Source organism: Anser cygnoides, chromosome 5, assembly GCF_040182565.1.
Source record: "Anser cygnoides isolate HZ-2024a breed goose chromosome 5, Taihu_goose_T2T_genome, whole genome shotgun sequence".
NCBI lineage: Eukaryota > Metazoa > Chordata > Aves > Anseriformes > Anatidae > Anser > Anser cygnoides.
Window position 1 is genome coordinate 20142413 of NC_089877.1, and position 19366 is coordinate 20161778.

The 19366-nt window shown below is 42.1% G+C and overlaps 1 protein-coding gene across 8 annotated transcripts in view; it reads right to left on the reverse strand.

Annotated features, from left to right (window-relative positions):
• Positions 1–19366, reverse strand: part of TSPAN4 (tetraspanin 4) — a 412293-nt gene that overhangs the window by 228074 nt on the left and 164853 nt on the right. For 6 of the 8 annotated variants that reach the window (XM_066997986.1, XM_013174382.3, XM_048058647.2 and 3 more), the window contains one exon: positions 8683–8732. Coding sequence is in view for 1 of the 8 variants with exons in the window: in XM_048058645.2 (XP_047914602.1) it covers positions 876–942 (67 nt within the window). In the remaining 7 variants the exon portion in view is untranslated. Of the gene's footprint in view, positions 1–875; positions 1026–8682; positions 8733–19366 lie in introns of those variants that run through there. The other 2 variants (XM_048058650.2, XM_048058645.2) reach the window with 2 other exon arrangements.

A 19366-nucleotide genomic window follows, 5' to 3' on the forward strand; every position in this document is an offset into this window, starting at 1 on the left:
CTGGGCACTGATGGGACAGACACCTGCACGTCTGGCTGGCGTGGGTAACTTCTAGAGACTCGAAACTGAGCAATTCACTCTGGAAGGAGGATCAAACAGTTATTCAGCTCACAGGGCATGTCAAAAAAGGCACAAACATCAAGTTCTCGAAGTCCCGCTAGCGATGGCCTGAAGGATACATATTTGAAATGTGCCAGAGACCAAAAAAGCAAGCAAAAAAAAAACACCTTTAAAGGTATTGTTGGTCACAAAAGCTTTAGCAGCATCCTAACAACACTTTGAACAAGAAGTCCTTACTCTAAGTACAAAATGCTCTCTTTCATGAAATTGTGGTGGGTTTTAAACTACTTTAAATGATCATCTGAACTCTGTCAGAAAGGGATTTAAACCTACACAGATCCCACGCCACAACACTCACTCAGCTTGAAGCTTTAGAGAGAGCTTTGAGTTAAGCATCCATGTATTAAATACCATTTTTAAAAAGCCTTTCAGGAAGACTTTGGAAGAGTCCTAACTATTTATGTATCTAAATTCCCAGGTGGAATTTCTAGGCTAGAAAATTTTTGAAATGGAGCAAAAAAAAAAAAAAAAAACACCTGCCATCCAAAAATCAAGGACAAACCCTCGCACAAAGCAGCATTCAGGTGGGAACGAGCAGCAAACCCTTCCAACCAAAATACATCATCCCAGGTCCCAGGAAGCTCGTAACGTGTGAAGCTGCAAGTCTCTGTGAAGCTGAATTTGCACAGAAGAGACACTTTTTCTAAAGTCATCTTTGGTTTAGTGAGAAATTTTGCACAGTACAGCAGATTTTTAATTATTCACACTCAAGCAACTAAGCTCCTGCTGGAAATCAAAATACGAGCGTACAATACCTTGCTGAGAGTGTACAAGCAGCACGGGTCCCTCCCAGAGTATCAGCGGCGCTGGGCTCGGCCTCATCTCAGCTAGCTGCTCCCCTCCCGCGTCCGGCCGTGGAGCTCCTGCCGGCGGTCTCGCGCAGCCCGAGAGCTGAACCCTGATTCATGATTTCAGGCTCCAGCCGTGGAATGCAGCCATTGAAAACCCAGAACTATTTTTACCCCTGAGCAGCCGCAGCATTTCTGTCCCATAGACTTGTAAAGCTAACGCCTTACCCTAAACACACACGCCCTGGACCCGAGCAGCTAAGATGCGTGGTTCCCTGGCATTCGGTGTGGTTTTTGAGCTGCGCAGTTGCTATCAACAGGACAAAGCAGCTCAGCCCCTGGCATTATTGTCAGCCCTCAGAAGTCAGACATTTGATCCCAGTTGTCAAAATTAGAAATTCCTCGGAAATGCTTCACTTCAGAAGATAAGATTAGCTCAGAGCAATGACTATCTATACGGTTCGTCTTGTACACCACCAACCCCAGCCCACATTTAACAAATACGTAGTAGCATATTTGACTTACAGATTGCAGACACGAATAAATCACTACATATCTAATCTTTAGTATTAAGGAAAACCACAAAGCCAAGGCAATTTGCCAAAATCCCCCAAAATCCACAAAACAAACAATAGTTTTTTTATAGAGAATATCCAGAAATATTGAATTTGTCTTTAATTAATAATTAGCATCAAACCAGAACTAGACACCTGAACTAATTTTAAGATTGGAGATACTAACCACTAGAAACTCTTAAAACTAAACTGTTGTCAACTGAAAGGATTTTACGAGTGTACTTCAGAAAGAAAAAATACCATCTAGTCTTACAGTAAAGGGATAAAGAACAGAAAAGAAATAACCAGATTTTTGCATAAAAAACTAATCAGATTTCTGCACAGCCAACTATAACCAAGACAATACACATGCACTTTGGAAGAGAACAGTCCAGAAACAAGTGAATAGCTGGCCATACGTAACAGGCCCAATTCTCGAAGAACCATCAGACTCACCGACTTCCTTTGTTCATGTCTAGATTTAAACAACAAAAAAGAACTGCAGGCATTTCTCAGAAATATACAGTTAAACCGCAAGAGGCAAGACACAAGCTGACAGATGTCCCGACAGCAGTCAGTCGTTAGTAGTCCTTAACCTGTGGAAGCATCGGGAGGCTTAGGGAAGAATTAGCACCTCAACAGTAACAAGACTTACAATAAAAAAGTCCCTCCTGTGTGGAGTTTTCAAGATGACAAGAAACAGCACAAAAAAAGCGAGACTGCCAGGTTCACAGGAAGCCGTAAGATCACCATTAAGCAGCAGACGCCATAACCCGCCAGTTTCCTAGTGTATGTTAGGGGCAGCGACCCTTACGAGATTCCTTCAAAGAGCAGCTGCATCGTAACCCGCAGTACACACATACCCTACAGCAACCCTAATGCCACGTGCAGCTCAAAGACAGATTCTTGACCAGATAAACCCAAAGCTGCGGCCAGCGGTGTTCTGGAGACATTCTGTTCATGGAGAGGTAACAGAGCAACCCCAGGACTATTCTCTGATCAACCACAGAGCACCTCTAGCATCACGCGGACTGATTGTGCAGCTCTGGAGAACGTGGCCCTTTTAAGCAAGACCTCGTGCTGGGAATCTATCCTTTGCTCTTCTGTGCTCAGAGAATCTATTAAAAAAGTGTAGGGGGAGCACAAGGAAATTAGCAATGAAGCGGGCCTCTTGGGGAACGAGAAGGCTGTAATTGAAGTGTGTACAAGAACACGAAACATGCCTTAAGACAGCCAGATCTGACATCAACCTGAAGTTCAGGAAAGGTGTTAAATAAATAAAGGAGCAACACAAGCTTGTAATGTCCAGAAGGCTGAGCCACTTTAGCCTAGCGCTGTGGGAAATAAAGCGGAAGAAATGCTGTTACTGTGAATTCGTGTCTCTGTAAGAGATTATTCTCAGTCAACAGCCTTCTGCTATTTCTGCAATGAGCTGACTCTCCAGAACTGCCTTTCATTTGCAGCAAGACACTAGAAGCCCGATCAGCTACAAAAGGCCAAGGGAGAATAAGACTAGTTAACAAAAGCCCTGCGCAAGTACCTTCACATATTCTACCGCTTTCCACCTAAAAGTTAACAAGTCCATCTTGCCTACCTGCTAAATAATTACCCGATATGAACAGACAGTGCCTCAAATTACTGGCTCTCACAAATAAGAGAAAGAGACTGCTATAAGCCCCTTTCCTTTCCAACAGAATATTTACAGTTCTCATTGCATACTGCCAAATAGAATTCAAAGGAAGAAAAAAAGAACTACATTAATAAAAACCTTAGGCTGTCTGATAATCCCTCCTGCCTTCACTACCTTATTTCGCAAGCTTCAAACTTTGTGAAAACCAAAAGGTGAAGAGCTGAGATCACCTCCATGATTTTTTAACCATGTTCCCTTGGAGACTGCCAACTTCAGTTAGGAAACTATTCACCATTCTCTCACCTGCGCTCAGCAGTTCATACAGACATGCTGAAAGACTGATCAAACTGGGATTAGCAATTTGAGGCCATCTGTGAGGGCCTCGACATTTGCTGATTTGTTTCTAAATGAAGAGTTTAAAATGGTTGCTTACACCTTTTCTTTTAAAAGCCAATCTTTTCCCCTCTGTCCTTGATTTTATCCCTTATGGAAGTGGCTTGGGATCAGTGGTCAAAAAAAAAAAAACACACAAACACACCTACACAAAACCACAATTTTTTGGGTATCAAAAGAAGCCAACAAAAGTAATGTAGCAGTCACCATGACAATTACCAGAGAGGATTTAACATATAAGGAGGAAGAAGAAGAAACAAATGAAAAAAGTAGCAACAGTGTCAACTTCCACCATCCTGTAGGTTTTTCTCTTTTTTTTTTTTTTTCTTCCTTTTAGAAAATCCAGACTACTCATCTCACTTGAGAATTAGTACCATGCAAGGTATCTTTTAAGACATTTTCAGGTCTAATCCCAAATCACGAATCACTTTTTCACAAAGATCCTATATGCTTACAGGAAAAAAGCTCTGATGAAACTATTGATCATTGGTGTTAAACAGTCTGTGCACCTGAAGACTAACAGAAAAAGGAATCGGAAACCAATTTATCAATTTTAGTTTCAGTGTTCAGGGAGAATATCAAATTATTTAAAACAGCAGGTATAAAGCAGAAACTGAGAGGCATGTCTACGTCTTTCTTTCACTCTTCAAGAAGTACAGCCAGGCTCAAATCTCGCTTAAACAGAAAGCGAGGGGAAAACCTTGCAGCTGATGTAACTGCCCTCACGTTCCAGCACCACTCAGGGGAGATTGCACAGGAAGGAGGGGAAAAAGATTCTGAAAAAGGAAGTGAATTTCCAACTTCAGTCCCAAGCTAACTTTCTGATAAACCTTTTGCACTTGAATGCAGACAGGACACCCACAACCACGAGCTTATTTCTTCTTCGGCAGCCTCAGGAGCTAGTAGTCATAAAAAGCTGTCATCGCTTTCCATCCAAAACGCACAGACATGAGAGAGAGAAACAGCTGTACAGCTACCCAGAGCCAGGCTTGAATCACAAGGCAGGACAGCTGCTAAGTGCAGGCTTCATGTGCGCTCGTGTCATCGCAATGCTACGACCAGCACCTTGAGAGGTCTTACCTGCTCCACAGGGGCGCGAGGCTTACACAATGGGGCAGCGGCCAAGAACTGATTTCATCCGCACTGATGCAAACAAGGGAAAAGCTCAAGCTGCAATGTTTGCAGTTCCTCCTGTTTCAAAGAGGAGGAAAACTGGAAGTAGTAAGTGGCAGCCTCTGCCCGGGGCTTGCACTTACGCTGTAATATGGCTCGATGGCTTCTAAGTGCAGTCAAGAATTAACACTGTATGTTGTCATGTTTCTTTTACCATTTCTTAAGGCACTTGCTCCGAGCTGCTGTTGGAAAAGGACAGGGGGCCGACATTGTTCCAACTCAGAACTGTCTGCCTTCATGAACTGAAGACACTGCAACACATCTCTTTAATATATAAATCATCTGAATTTGTCACCAAAAAAGGTGCATCTATCAAAACTGGATGTGCCTGGAATATTAAGGGTGCTCATTTTTGTGTGTACTAAAGAATTGTTTATCAATGAAACCTGAGGGGGGCGTGTGTGGTGCTGTTCCGTATCTTAGCAGGAAAGCTTAATTCTACTCTCAAAAACAACACCAAATTCCCTGCAACAATAAAATGTCAAATCAGCAACAGAAAATGCCAACACTAAGTTCAGAGCTGAAGCCCACTTCCCATGTGTTTACCTTTAATTTTGGCTTCTTATATGTCACTTGTCAGATAATGCAAAATACATCAAAAATTGGGGTTTTCTTTCAGAAATTCTTGCAGATGCCTTCCCCTAAATTCTTTCTTGGATCACTGCCTGTTTTTCTCTCTCTATCTTTTCCCTTGCCTCTTCTCTTTATTTCACTCTCCTACATCTAGAGCTAAAATGTCAGCAATGTCTGTAAAAATATATATACAAACAAGGAACGTCATAGCGCCTGTGTTACTACATTCATGTAACTACTCCTAGTCCAGTTTGTTAGAACACAAAATGGGAAGAAATAGAGGACCAAATATAATCCTAACAGGACAGTAATATAAATAATTAGCTTTTTTGTGTGTGTGTGGTTTTTTTTAATACGTGTATGTATGTATGCACACACCCCTTTGTGCTGAGCATTTAGCACCTGGATCCAAGTGTTCTTAGGACACAACATCTGAAAGCGCTCCTATCACAGTTACTCCACTAACAGGATTTACCTCAAGTTTACTGGTTCTCCAAACTTGTCTGTTCTCTCTAGGAGTAATCAGTTGATTTACTAAAACTTAATATCCCCCAAGAAAAATCTTCCCTCACGTATGTTTTTAGTCCATCAAAGCAACCAACACACAACCGCTAAGGTGTCAGCAGTGAGCACTATCACTAGCACAGGGATTCCAAAGGCATTATGTACCTAGCTCACTTACATGCTTGGAAAAAGCCACTGACTAAGAGGCAATAACACAAATATACCAACCAATTTCTTTAGCTTGTGCTGTCTATCTTGTCGGGGGGGGGGGGGGGGGGGGGGGAGTCACGAGTGCAGAAAATACTTTATTATAACTATTTCTTCATAACGGTAATCTATGCAGAAAGGCTCTTCAGCACACAGTGAACTAAGAAAACAAAGAGCCCCATCTCATACACAACCCCACGAAACAAGAGGTGACAACCAGGGCCTCTGTACTGCTGTCTCATGAGGCTAGCCAAGGTTACCTTACTTTTTTTCCCTCAACTGAGATGCAAAGGACACCTACAGATGTGAAGGACATTTCCTGGTACACTAAGTAACTGCAAATGGGAATGCTCCTCTAGAGCAAAGAGCTCTCTTTACTATCAGATAAACAAGCAAGCGCTATTCCATATTTGCAGCCCACTGTTTCTGGGAGGTCCCATATAGTCATATACTCATCAGCAGGCTCTTAATGCCACCCTAACTTCAGTGTGGTTCTTGGCCTCAGAAGAAATGAATTGGTGTTCTTCCTTTACTCCAAAAATACGCAAACATGAAAAAGAGGGTAATATTTTCGCAGGCTAGCAGAAGAACTTTCAAACATGCTTGTTTCTCCCTTCACTTATGAAGCCCACTAGGAATCCCCCTAGGGAACACACGAAGGAATGTTCAAACCCTATCCTGGAGCAATAAGAAACAGAATCATCAATTAACGAAAGCTGAAGCCATCCACTGCTAAAGCTTCTGCTACTGAGACAAGACTTTCCTAGTCTTTCCTAAAAGTAGTAATTTGCATCAAAGATGCATCGCTGTGCTGCTCAAGCACCACAGACTGGCCCAGCTCCAGCCTCTTCAGTGAACTGCCATGGATTTATCCTGGCTGAGGATGCAGCCTGTGTATTTAAAGGCTATGACTATCGTTAGGTTCACGCAGTTTCCATCACACCAGCAACTGAATTTGCAATCCACAGCCAAACACTGGATCAAGTGTTTCTTGAGAGAGTTAGACACATGGAATAATGACAACAAATGAGCATGCAAGCAACATCAAGAAGGTGGATAAAGACTGTGAGTGGATTTCACAAACACTGCCTACCTTTTCCTCCAGCACAGATAACAACTCACCGTCAAGATATTGTATTAAACCTTTACAATGCTAAGATCTCAATGTGCTGGAAATAACCCAATGCAATGCATTGGAAAATTGTTAAGCCATAATCATTTTAGCTGAGAACATCATATTTATGACAGCTCCACCGTTTTCATTACGACTTTGGCAACATGGAAAGGTTTTTACTCCCCATTTAACAACTATTTTGGTCAAGGACAGCACCACTATTAATGCTACAGTATTAGAGGTTCTGGTTGCATTTTAATTAAGGCTAGTCACTCCTTTTTCATTTTAGGCTGGAGAAGAGTGTTGTGACCTACCAGTTTGCTTGGCTGCTACTGTAAGTGCATGGAGGGCATCCATCTGCATCTGGAACTGCAGCACAGGATAAAGGCAATTCTACCTGTGGCCCCTAATTCACAGATTTTCTCTGAAGGCAACAGAGTATCTAAACAGGTAAATGAATCCAGGAAAGCCAAAAGACAGAAAATACAACAATCCCTGACTAATGGGGTACATCTGCAGCAGCAAAGATCAGGCTTGGCTGAGTTGCCTTTTAAAGGAGACTTGAGGCTACACTGGTGCGCCATTGCTGTCTGCCTGCAATTCCTTACCTGCAACTGCCATTTAAACAGCATCTCTCAAGGCAGAGGCCCAGCTCGCACACTGGCCATATGATTTTAAGGCTTCCAGAGTCTGAGCTTTGTTAATTAAGTCATAACAAAAATAAATAAATTAATTAATAAATAAATAAAATAGTGTCAAGGTTGGTGCCTTTAATGACCCCACTGGGACCCGCCAATGACAATATAAGACCTTAGATCTACACAGCACATAAAAGGATGCTCAATAATAAATAAAACTCAAAATTAAACACCTTAGAAGGATGGGAGAAAGGCTGTCTGGAATAGCAGTTGTAGATCTCTGCCTAGCTAAAAGTCATTGCTGACATTTATGGTTAAGGCATCAGACAAGTCACCTTTGTTTCAGTTTGCCTCTATTTGTTCCCTAGTTCCCCTTCTCACATCCTTCAGTGGTTCCTGGTAGCAACTTTGTTACGGTATACCTATAGATGATGTTCACATGTCTCTTTATGTTGCTTAATAAACACATGATGCAGTACCACAAAGCCTAGTAATACCATCAGTTTTAGGTTTCCCATCTCAAAGATCCCTCACAACATTGTATTAAGCCTGGAAACATGCTCTTCATTCTACAATCAGACATTGGCAGCCAGATGACAATGGTGTGATACCACTATGTTCCCAGAACGGTCAACAGCTGATCCATGTTTGTTTGTTTTCCTTATGGAAAAATACAATTCATGAATATCCATGCTTTCCCTATAGATTCATCTGAAATATTTACAGACGCCTAGTTAATACAGGCATGCTTTGGTAAAACATAAGATCTCATGTAACCTGCAGCTTCTACAAAATGGGAAGCATCTATTTTCTGATGCTGGGCTGCCTTTGTAAAGGAGATACCTTTCCATCACCCTGGCATGCCACAATACAGATGGTTCTGATAACTATGCATTATCCCAAACAAGCAATAATGAGGAAAACAAACATCCAAATCAAGACAGCACTAGAAAAACATACATCATCAAAAGGAATGGAAGATACTCACCTCTGCTTCTGCTGCTTGCTTATGCCTTGCAATACGTTCTACGGAAGGCTCTGTAAAAGAAGAAAGAGATGGGAAAACATAAATATAAGACACCAAAAATAAGAAATTAAATTAAAATGACAAATAAAACTTCTGACGTGGCCAGAACATATGCTTAAGATTTGTTCAGCTGAATATCCACGTTGATGTGAAAAATACTCGGAGAAGTTACAACCCTTTGGACCCAGCCCCCAGTCTGACTTTACATGTAGAATACTGCCATTTCCAGCTCTCTTTGACAATAACTGCAACTACATTTTTGCTGTGTCCTACAGCTGTAGACAGAGCGTAAACCCCAGGTAGGGTGGGGAGTCGGTGCCTCCATGCCTCCCGCAAAAGGTGTGGGACACACAAAGGCCATCACTTTCTTATAGATCGCCTTTATTTTGGAGACTTATTTAATTAGGCCACATCCCTGAATGAAAGCCTCTTTGGCACAAATCTTTTTCTCCCCATGTGCTAAACAACAGAAAACACAAAAAGAGAAGAGGGAAAATATGATACAGCTTGTTTCAAAATTAGCAGATACTTACCACAAAAAAAAACATCTCTTCATGAAAACAGAAGTCAAAGTCCCAAACGTGCTCTGAAACACTTCATTAAAAGGAAAAGCATTCAAGTGTTGCTTTTCCCACTCAGAGGTTTTTGAGCCCTTTCTCCATTTTGCGTGGCACACGTAGACTTATCAGTTAGAAAAGCTTCCCACTCTTTAAGACACAATTCCTAGAAACTAAAATTAAACAGAACAGGTAGATCGGGGCCCCTGGGACCAGGTTTCTCTGAGGGAGGGCAGAGGGAGCACCACGGGGAGCTGTGGGGCTGGGAGGGGGATCCCTGTATCGCAGGGCCACGCGTGGGGCTGTACCCCCGTGGCAGGACGGGGCCCACACAGCAGGGGGGGCCCACACAGCAAGGCCATCCACCAACAGAGGCCACAGGCCCTGCCAAGAGAAAGCTGCAGGAAGCAGAATTCCCCTTTGTCCCTACAAAAAGCTCAAAGGACCACACGTGTGGCCAGCTCGGGGCCCGGCCTAGCAGGGAAGTAACTGAAGGGCCAGGCAAGAAGAGCGTCATGGCTGACAGCCATCAGCTGAGCTCGCAAACACAACTTCCCTGCTCTCCTGCCTTTGGTTAAGGATATTTTAACCTTGGGAAGCATGACATTCCAGTCAGACATGGCTGTCATACTGTTGTCCAATGCACAGTGAAGCAGAGAAAAGAACTTCTGCTATTCTCCTCAAGCTGTTCGAATTAGGGGACTACACAGTACTCACCTAAACATCCACCTCCTTCAGGTGTGCAGGTTAGACATACCGTTGACTGATGACATCTTGTAAAGCCCTTTTTTACTGCCCACTGTAGCTATTTTGCATCCCAGTATTACTGTGGGACTTCATGTTACACACCCCTGCTCAGACATTGTCCTCACTAAACCCCTTCCCCTCAGAAGCTGCCCAAATGGGGAGGTACCCCAGGGCAGATACTGTCAAGTCTTGTTCTTCTACCTTCTCTATGACAAACCATCCTGTTGTTATTAGTCAGCCCTCTGCCCCCACAAACCTCTAGACACCCTTTACTTTTTTTATCTGAGCATGCTTATCTTCAGAAGAGAAACACGATGATAGAATTAATGCCCACACGTGCACGAACACAAACTGTAAAGACTGAAGTGGAATCCACCTGTCAATTTTGGCTGGAGCAATTCTAAGTATGTTATACTTTAAAGAGACACTGACTTTTCAGATTGCTTATACATCCTCAATTTCATAAGCAGGAACGATGTACTACCCTACTGGTTACAGGTTTTACAACAGAAAATACACACACAAGAGTTATATTTTTCTAGTAATTATTTTGGCACTGTAAAGGTTTTGACTTAAGCAGAAAATATTCTTTTTATTCTTAACTTCTTAACAAACTTGATAATTGTACAAAAGTCACCAATCAGAGAAAAGACTTTACAAACTGAAATTACTTTTGGACGCATCTTGTCCTAAAGTAGAACAAGAGCAAATTTTGGACCTGGAAAACACACCAACTTTCCTTGTATTACAGAATTCAAAAGCTGAGGAAGATAGTTAGAGATCCGCATGAAATACAGCTTGGTATCTAATTAGCAAAGCAAGAGAAAGCATTCAAAACCAAACGTATCCAAATCAGCTCAGCCACTTCCAGCACCGTTCCAGCAAGAGGTATGCAGAGCAAGGCCCGGCCTGCTTTTCAGCCTAGATGATTCAGGTTTCCAACATTTCTAGAAGTGCAAATTTCCCTTGACAGCCATAAATTCATCTGAAGAGTGATGGCAATTAAAGAAACGTAATCTGTCACACTGCAGGGTTTTATTTTACTTGATAATGCGTTGATATATATATACACACAAGAATGAAAAGCATATTTTGACATTTAAAGCCATCCTAGCTTGTCTGTGCCATGCAGCCCAAGCTGTCAGGAGACATGTGGGAGTGCTGCAAAGTTTTTAGATAACAACAACTTCTAATTAAGAAATGAAGTTGCATTTTTACCAAATTAGAGCATGTACAGCTTCTCTCACACAAACACAAAAATGAGAAACATTTGGCTAACACTCATTTTTCTGGCCAGTCACTTCCCCAAAGCAGCAACTGTGACTGAGTGATGGCATTTCAGTCTGACTGCAGGCTTTTCTTCTCCAGAGCAACACTCCACTTTGGTGGCTAAAGCACCAGGCTGAGATTCAGATGATTATGATTCAAATCCTGGCTCTGACAAAAGCTACTTCTCTAACTTTGGGTGAATCATTTAACTGACACTCTCTCTGCTTCCAAACTAATCTGTAAAGTCAGTATAATCCTATTTTCTTTCTCTTATGCTTTAGGAATAGGGTTGGGTAGCTTGGATACCAGAATTGATAGGCAGCATATAGTTCTGTGGAGGTTGATTTCACTGTTCACAAAGAGTAACTGACACTTTTGAAGCTGCCTGTGCTTTTGTGGACTTCTAGCAACGCTCATTCTCCTCACCTGCTAAGGTGACTGTCACGAACGGATGGCTGTAAGCTTAAAAGTTATCAGAGTTAATACCTTCACCAAATTTGTATTAAAAAACCTGTGTTACTGTTTCAGTTCAGAAAAGAAGGGACACTTTGAAGTCATCTCCAGTTTTTACCTGTTGGGTGTCAGCCTAGGGCACGTCTCAGTGCACAGAGGGGACTGACTTCTTTTGGATGAAATGAAACCCGAGGATGAGCCTCAGGAGTATGCTGAATGCATTCCAGATGCTAACGGGCATTCACTAGACTAGACTAGAGTTAGTCTAAACTAAATGCACCAAATGTGGTCCATCAGGTCTTCAACGCTGACTGTCCTGCTGCATAGATCTACTACTGTGCCCCACTGCTTGCTAACACAGATGTTGTGACATATGTTTTGGGAGAAGAGAGTGGATGACCACTGCCACATTTTGCCTGTTTACATTGTCTTATGACACTCATAATGGCTCTTTCCCATAGCAACATTTACAAGAGAAATATTTCCTTTTTCCCCCTTTCTCCCCTCATTCTGAAAACCAGTGGTCAGTGTAATGCATACCTTGATATTAAAAGGATGAACAAGTGGTACCTATCAGTCCCCAGAATGTGTCAACATAGAGAAGAAAGGGGAGGAATCACATCCACACCAAGTGCATAATCACTGAGGGGTTGATTTCCTTACATAAAGGAAAAGAGACTTCCTCCAGAGCAATTCCCTCCAAGAATTTTCATTTTCAGACATTGGCAACTTCTGCAGCCTCATCCATGAATTACAAAGCTTTTGTCACAGGGACTTCTAGGTTTTGCTGGTGGTGGTGGTTTTTTTTTTGTTTTGTTTGTTTGTTTTTTCAAGCCACAGTACTAGACAGGCAAAGGGATTAAGATTTTACATGCATGCTTTGGTACCTGCAATAAACTGACTTCTGAATAAGGTGGTTCACAAGGTTTATGATGCCAGCAGAAGCCCCCCAAAGGAATTAAAGAGCACTATGGTAAATTCAGCTGTCTCTTGTTCTGCTGTTTGTCTAAGGACACTATGAAGCTGCCTTAAGTCCCTGCTCCTTCATTATCTTGCCTGTGCTGCACCTTAATTAAGCCCATATAAAGGCCTGTGTAGCCACATTATAAACTGGGTCACTTTAAGACCAGAAGACTTCCCTTCCCCTCCAGGCAAGGGCATGTTTTCTGCCATGTTTCTGAGTCTCCACCATTCTGATGTTCTAGTTTCACAATGCCCCACTGACAGTCATCCCGATACAAGTGGTGGGGCAGCAAACAGAAACGTGGGGCTGGTAAGTGCTCAGGTTGGTTTCTCTGCTGATACCAGTACTTATCACAGCTTTTCAGAATTCAGAGCTGTCTGAAGCCACCTGGAGACGGTGACATTTTCATAAATCAGGAGCCACAATCTAACTGGGGGTAGAGACCCCATTCTATGGAAAGCATATGGCATTTTTAGGAGAGGTGACTTTTACCTCACAGACTGCATCTGGAGAAGATAAAGCTTAGAAAAGGTCTGGGCAGCGATGGCAGCATGTCAAGAAGTCTCTCCTTGTGTCTCTTTAAGCTATCAGAAAGTAACAAAGCTCTTTTGTCAGCCTTCAGTTGTCTCATTGCAAATTAGCTCTCATGAAGAGAGAAGCAAGCAAAAACACCCATGGAGGGATGGGGTGGATTTGTTTGTACAATGGCTTTTGTTCCACACACCAATATGGAAATGCAAGATAAGGGTTTCTATTACCCAGAGGCTATAGGGTACATTGTACTCCAAGCACAGGCACAAGTCCCATTAACGCTAACGGGCGTTGAGTATGCTCAGCCAGAGGAGAGCACAGTTGCTGCATTTTCACAGTGGTGCACATCAGCAGCAAGCTCCTGCCATCTACTTCACTTTCAACAACTTCAGGACAGCCTTCACTTCGAGAAAACGAAATGGAACAAAACACGTGTTGAATGGTGTTATGAGCGGTTTCAACTAATTAGCACAAGTCCCCATCTGCATCAGGATTAACGCAATGCCTCAGTTGGCCTGTCTGAACACAGCAAGCCAAATATTTTGAAGTGATGAAAATTTTGGTTAAATCACTGTAAAACATATTTTAAATAGGACAACATCAACAAAAGAAGCAATCTAACATGCACCAGCAATACTGCTCAAGGGATTGTGAAAGTGGCCTTGAAGAACTGGGCGCATGTGTCTCCCGGGACGCAGGACACGCATTTTCATCTAAGGCATGAACGCATACCCAAGATACTAGAAAGGGATGGAATAATTCCCGCGAGCTTCATGTGGCATTTACAGCAGCTCTGCCTGTCCCATGCAATATCTGATGGATGACATCAGGAAGATACTGCTCTTACCCTGTTTCAGCCTGCAGGGTCTCAAGTACACGGTCATCACGGCTGCCAAATGCCGGAATAAAAGTTTTCTAAATGCACCCAGAGTCACACACATGTTCACTCAAACAGATCACAAAAACTAGTCAAATTCATTGAGCCAAGATCTCCTCAGAGATAAATTGTAGACCATAGCGTTAAAACAGTAGCCCAAGTGAAAGTCTAGTTTACAGTTTGAGTCATTAATCTTCTTGCTCAGGGGATCACTCACTGATGATCGCATGAGAAGGGTCTCCAACTCTAACCTACTTCATGTTTCAGGGTGATCTCTTCTTGTTCTCAAACCTCCCCCAAAGCCAACTTTTCCTTCTTCTAACTCTGCCCTTCACAATGCAAAGACACCAGTTCCTGCCATCTTGAAAAATCCATGCCAGAATACATAAACCAATCTGAGCTTGCTACCATTCGGCATTCTTTTCAAACAAATCCAGCCTAGAAACATCTTTTTACACTCTCAGAGTCAAGGGAAGCCACTTCTACCAACACCTCTATGACTTCTTAGTTAGGCCCTTCAGTAGCTTTGGCCATGCTCCTGCTGTTGAGCTGTTTCTTTTCATGGCTTCTGAGATCCCATTTCCTGAATCCTTCTAGTTTTCTAAACACTCCTTCAGTATGTCCTCTGCTGAACTCTCAAGCTCCATACGTTTCAATTTTCTTCTGTAATTCCATTAGCCTCTGTCCTTTTCGTTCCTTCTCTTTTCCTTCCACATTTTATCTCATCTGCAAACAAAATTCAGCTAGTCTGATGACTTACAAAATACCACACCTTCTGTTCAAATGTGAATCTCAGCTTATTTGCTTATATTTTGATGTGTGCTTAGCAATTACCACAAACTCATCATGGCTAAAGCAGATATCTTAATTTTCTCCCCAAGCCTCTCCCACCCATTATCTTTTTTCCTAACGATTTGTGAGCAATAACAACATCTTCCTGTTGTACCAGCCCATAACTCGAGTATCATCTTCATCTTGAAGCTCACTGCTCATTCTTATATCTTGTATCTAAGCTATACCTCAGCACGGCAGACAGGCAGACGCTTCCCACACAGCATCACTAATGGGCCAGCCATAGCATCGTATCATCGACAGAGATAAAACTCTCTTGACAAATGCAATCTTGTTCCACAGCTATTTATCCAAAATGCCACTTTAATGGCCATTTATTTTCCTAGACCATCCCCTTTGGCAATGCTATTTCTTACTACGCAAGCCTCTGTTCATTCCCTTCTCTTTCAACATCGCTGAAATATCAATATCGTTGCTATATTTTCCACAGTTTAACCACAAGCCTCTCTCACCTCTTCTTCAATATCAGAAGTTCAATTTCTACCTCTGTCATAGCCTCAGGGATTCAATCAGCTCTAGTCCCGAGTTTGAAAATGCTTTATACCCCTTGGGTGGCTTCTAGCTCCACTGAAGTCTGTGGGATGTATGGGCCAAAATTTTGTCTTACAAGTAATTTCCCAAATCAATGAAACCATTCACAGTATGTAAAATAAAGCACATGCCTCAGGCAAGGTCTGCTTCAGAAATGGCTTGCTGGTATCACTCTGTAAGCACAACCACCTTGGTACAACCGAAGCAGCTAATTCTCATATTATAGGTGCAGACTATAGCAGTGCCATTGTCTTTTGCTGGTAGGATTTATACCAGTTCATAGAATTAAAACCAACAAACAACTCTTTCAGCAAAAACATTTTTTGGCAGCAGAAATGCAATGTGTTAAGGCTGCTATTGGTATAGAAAAGTTCTAATAAATAAGCAAATCACAACATAGCCCACTCAATCCAAGAAACCTTTCTGATACAATCTGGCCTATTTTTTTTTCTAGGACTGGGACACATACATAAAACATCTGACTGATAAAAACTAAACCATACATATGCACATACATTCAGCTGGATCTACGTATGTATCCACATATACAGAGATTGATTTAAAGAATGCATAATTTTCCTTGAAAATTACTAATTTCTACTGCTGAACTTGAAAAATTGACAGCACACGAGAAAAAATACATCTTCAGTGTAGACTAGGATTCTTCACACATGTAAATCAGGACATTAAAAATATTTCCAGGATTAGAGGACTGCTTAGACATGACATCATCTTTTGGCTTCTCCCGAGACTATTTGGAAGAGTGATGATATCACTTAATGCTTATTGCCAAAATTACTCTTACAGATAAGGCACCAGTGACGGTGTGTATATATAATGAAAATGTAGCGGTGTCCAAGTCATCAATTAGATACCAGCATTAGCTCTCTGCAATGCCGAAGTTAGGAAAAGTCACAGTGGTTTTATAGTACTCTAAAGTTTTAAATACAAAATACTCTCAAATCACGGACCAAAAATACCAAACGTACTGCTCACACAAAAAGTTTAGCTCTTTGAATTGGCAGCTAGGACCACTGTACTTGTTTCCATTATGTTATACTTATTTTACAGCACCGTGTTGCTACTGATTTCATCGGAACTACGTTAGTATCAAACTTGCCTAATGTACTAAAAGATGAGAATATGTTTCTTTTTTTTTTCCTGGCTAAAACAACAAATTATTGGGACGATAGATATGGGCCATCTTGCTGTCGTTTTTGCAGTTACTTTTAAAAATCAGAGCTCCTTTTTAAAAGCACTTCCTCTGCTCACTAAACTCTTCAGTCTGCACATAAACGAGCACAGTTGTTGAACTTGCAGGAAACATTTTGCACTGTGTGTACAAGGCAGTGGGAGGGGAAGAGAAACTACAGCTCGATGAAGTACCGAACCAAAAATATTGCTAGGATGCTCTTCAAAGGAGCAGAAAACTGAGGGTTCTGAACAGAAGAAATAATGTAACTAAATGTAGATCAGCATCTATTAATGAGAGCTCAGGAAACAGATGTTGCTGAAAGCACATTAGCAGCGTTTGATGCTTTTTAATGAATGTAGGGCATGAGTAGCAAAGTGTGTGTGTATTCCTACAGCACGGCTTTTTTGAGGGGCTTCATAGTTATTTGTTTTCTGATATTTATCTTACTTCTACAGAGAAGCTCTATTTATTGTTAGTAAAAGTTGCTTTGTTCTACTTTAATACCATTTTTCTTAATTCTTGAAAGACTGGCAAATACGTATTTATGTTCACTAAATGCACATCTGTTTCTTTACCTACACTAATGGAAAACTTATCTATTGTACCATTCTTCTTCCACAACTAACTGTAAATATTCAAGCCCAACAATTACTATTCAGCCCTTAAGTCCAATACACACAAAAGGAGGGCACTCTACCCCACAGGAGTCTACGAATAACACCGTGTACTTTGTAAAGGACAATCTTTCATTGCAGCAAATCACAAAGCTTTACAAACACCCATGAAATTCCCCAGCTCTGTTTATTAGCATTTTAAGACAGAAGAAAGGACTTACAATTGACTCAAGGGAACAAGCCCCGGCTCTCAGCTTCTCGAGCAATGGATCAGACCAGCTTCTAGAAACGATTAGCTCCATTTATTCTGCAGAGTCCAATACTGCTGCATGTTAGAAAACCACGAGGGATTTGTACGGCTTTGTGGGCCGTACACATTTTTAAGCGTCATGATATTAAAAAACCTTCTTTATTTCACCACAATTGCTTTATGTCTGCATAAAAGCTCTATCACTGAACTTTACAGGCCTGCTCCTGGATTTGTAAGTACCCCAGCAGCTGAAGAATTAAACTCTTCCTCCAAAACAAATGCTGAAGGCAGAAACCTCAGGATAAATAACCCAACAAGGGCTAACTTGCCCCAGTATAAATGCATCCATCTGGTCAAGTACAATAGTCTTGTTCCTTTCATAACCTTCACCCACATTTCTGCACGTATTTCTTTTTATTGTGACTGCTGAAAGATCCACTCAGCAACTGCCTCCTTTGCTGCGATCCCTCTTGTCACTGCAGATAACAATAACAGCGTTATTGTTCTTTACTCCCAAACCCAGTGCCCTCCAGGCACCTACCAGGAGGACATTTTTGAAGCACGTCCCATGGGGCATCACCAGCCAGCACAGCAGGACTAATTACAGTGATTAGACCAAGGGCAGATGATTATCGCATTGAAACAACAGGACATTTGTCACGTCCTACCCACGGGGAAAGGCCAGTTTCCTACCTGACCTACACACTGCCTGCTGCTGGAGCTTCTGCCTGCGAGGGTCCCTGCAGCTCCCTCTACGGCTGAGAAGCCAGAAGGTCCCCTGTTAGGCTGGGTTGTGATTGTCAGACGTGTCACTTGCTACTTGTAAGGTGCTGAGCCAGCATCTTCTCTGAAACTCCATGGAAGGCCCAGCAGGACACAGTGCAACACCAACAACTGGAATTAAGCACATTTGTTGCTTCTGCCACACATTTCTTCCATGGCTTCCCTTTACACTCCCTATATACTGCCATCTTCCTGGCTTCTCCTGGATGTCCACACCGCTTTCAAACATTTCTTCCACCCCAGGGAGTTCAGCCTCTCCTATTCCTGCCTGAGCTCAGCCTTGCAGAAAAGCTTTTGAATGTAACACTTCCCAAATATCTGCTCCCCTTCCCTTTCTTCCCTTCTTTTTCACTCACTCCTATCCTGATTTTATCTTTCACACTGCTTGGATTTCCATAAACCCTTCTCTGACTCACCCTGGTTGCCCCCCACGCCACATGCCTTTGAAGTTAGGCAACCAAGTACCTAAGTGTCTGCTATCACCCAATGCCTTCTTAAAATTAACAGGAGAAACCCATACCAAGTATTGGCCAACTCCCAAACAGCGATAAAGCATAAGGTAAAAATTACTGGTCTTGTAAAGCTTCATCTGCTCATGCAGCCACTTTTTTCTTACGCAGATGCGGTGTCTACACACCAGCTCCTCTGGGTCTTCCCTTCTGGCCTCGATGAGTCTCAGCTTTCTGACCGTTTATCATTTTCCCCAATAACAGTGACTGACCTGGTGTGCCCCGCTGGGTCGTTTCCCCTTCCAGTGCATGACACCGCTCAGGGCTTCTCCATAAGACCCATTCCTTCAGCGCAAGTTTGAAACCTGCTTTCAGCTCATCACTGCATTTATCTAGTCTCATTCTTTCTATTTCTATAATAAATGCAAGTGTAACAGCTACAAAAGGGTTTTACGACTTTGCTTTGTAGTCTCACTTTAGCTTCATGCATATTTACACTGTTTATTTTCATCCAACCCAGCATGAAGAGTCATGAGTAAAAGTGAAATTATACAGTCCCAGAGGGATCCTGCT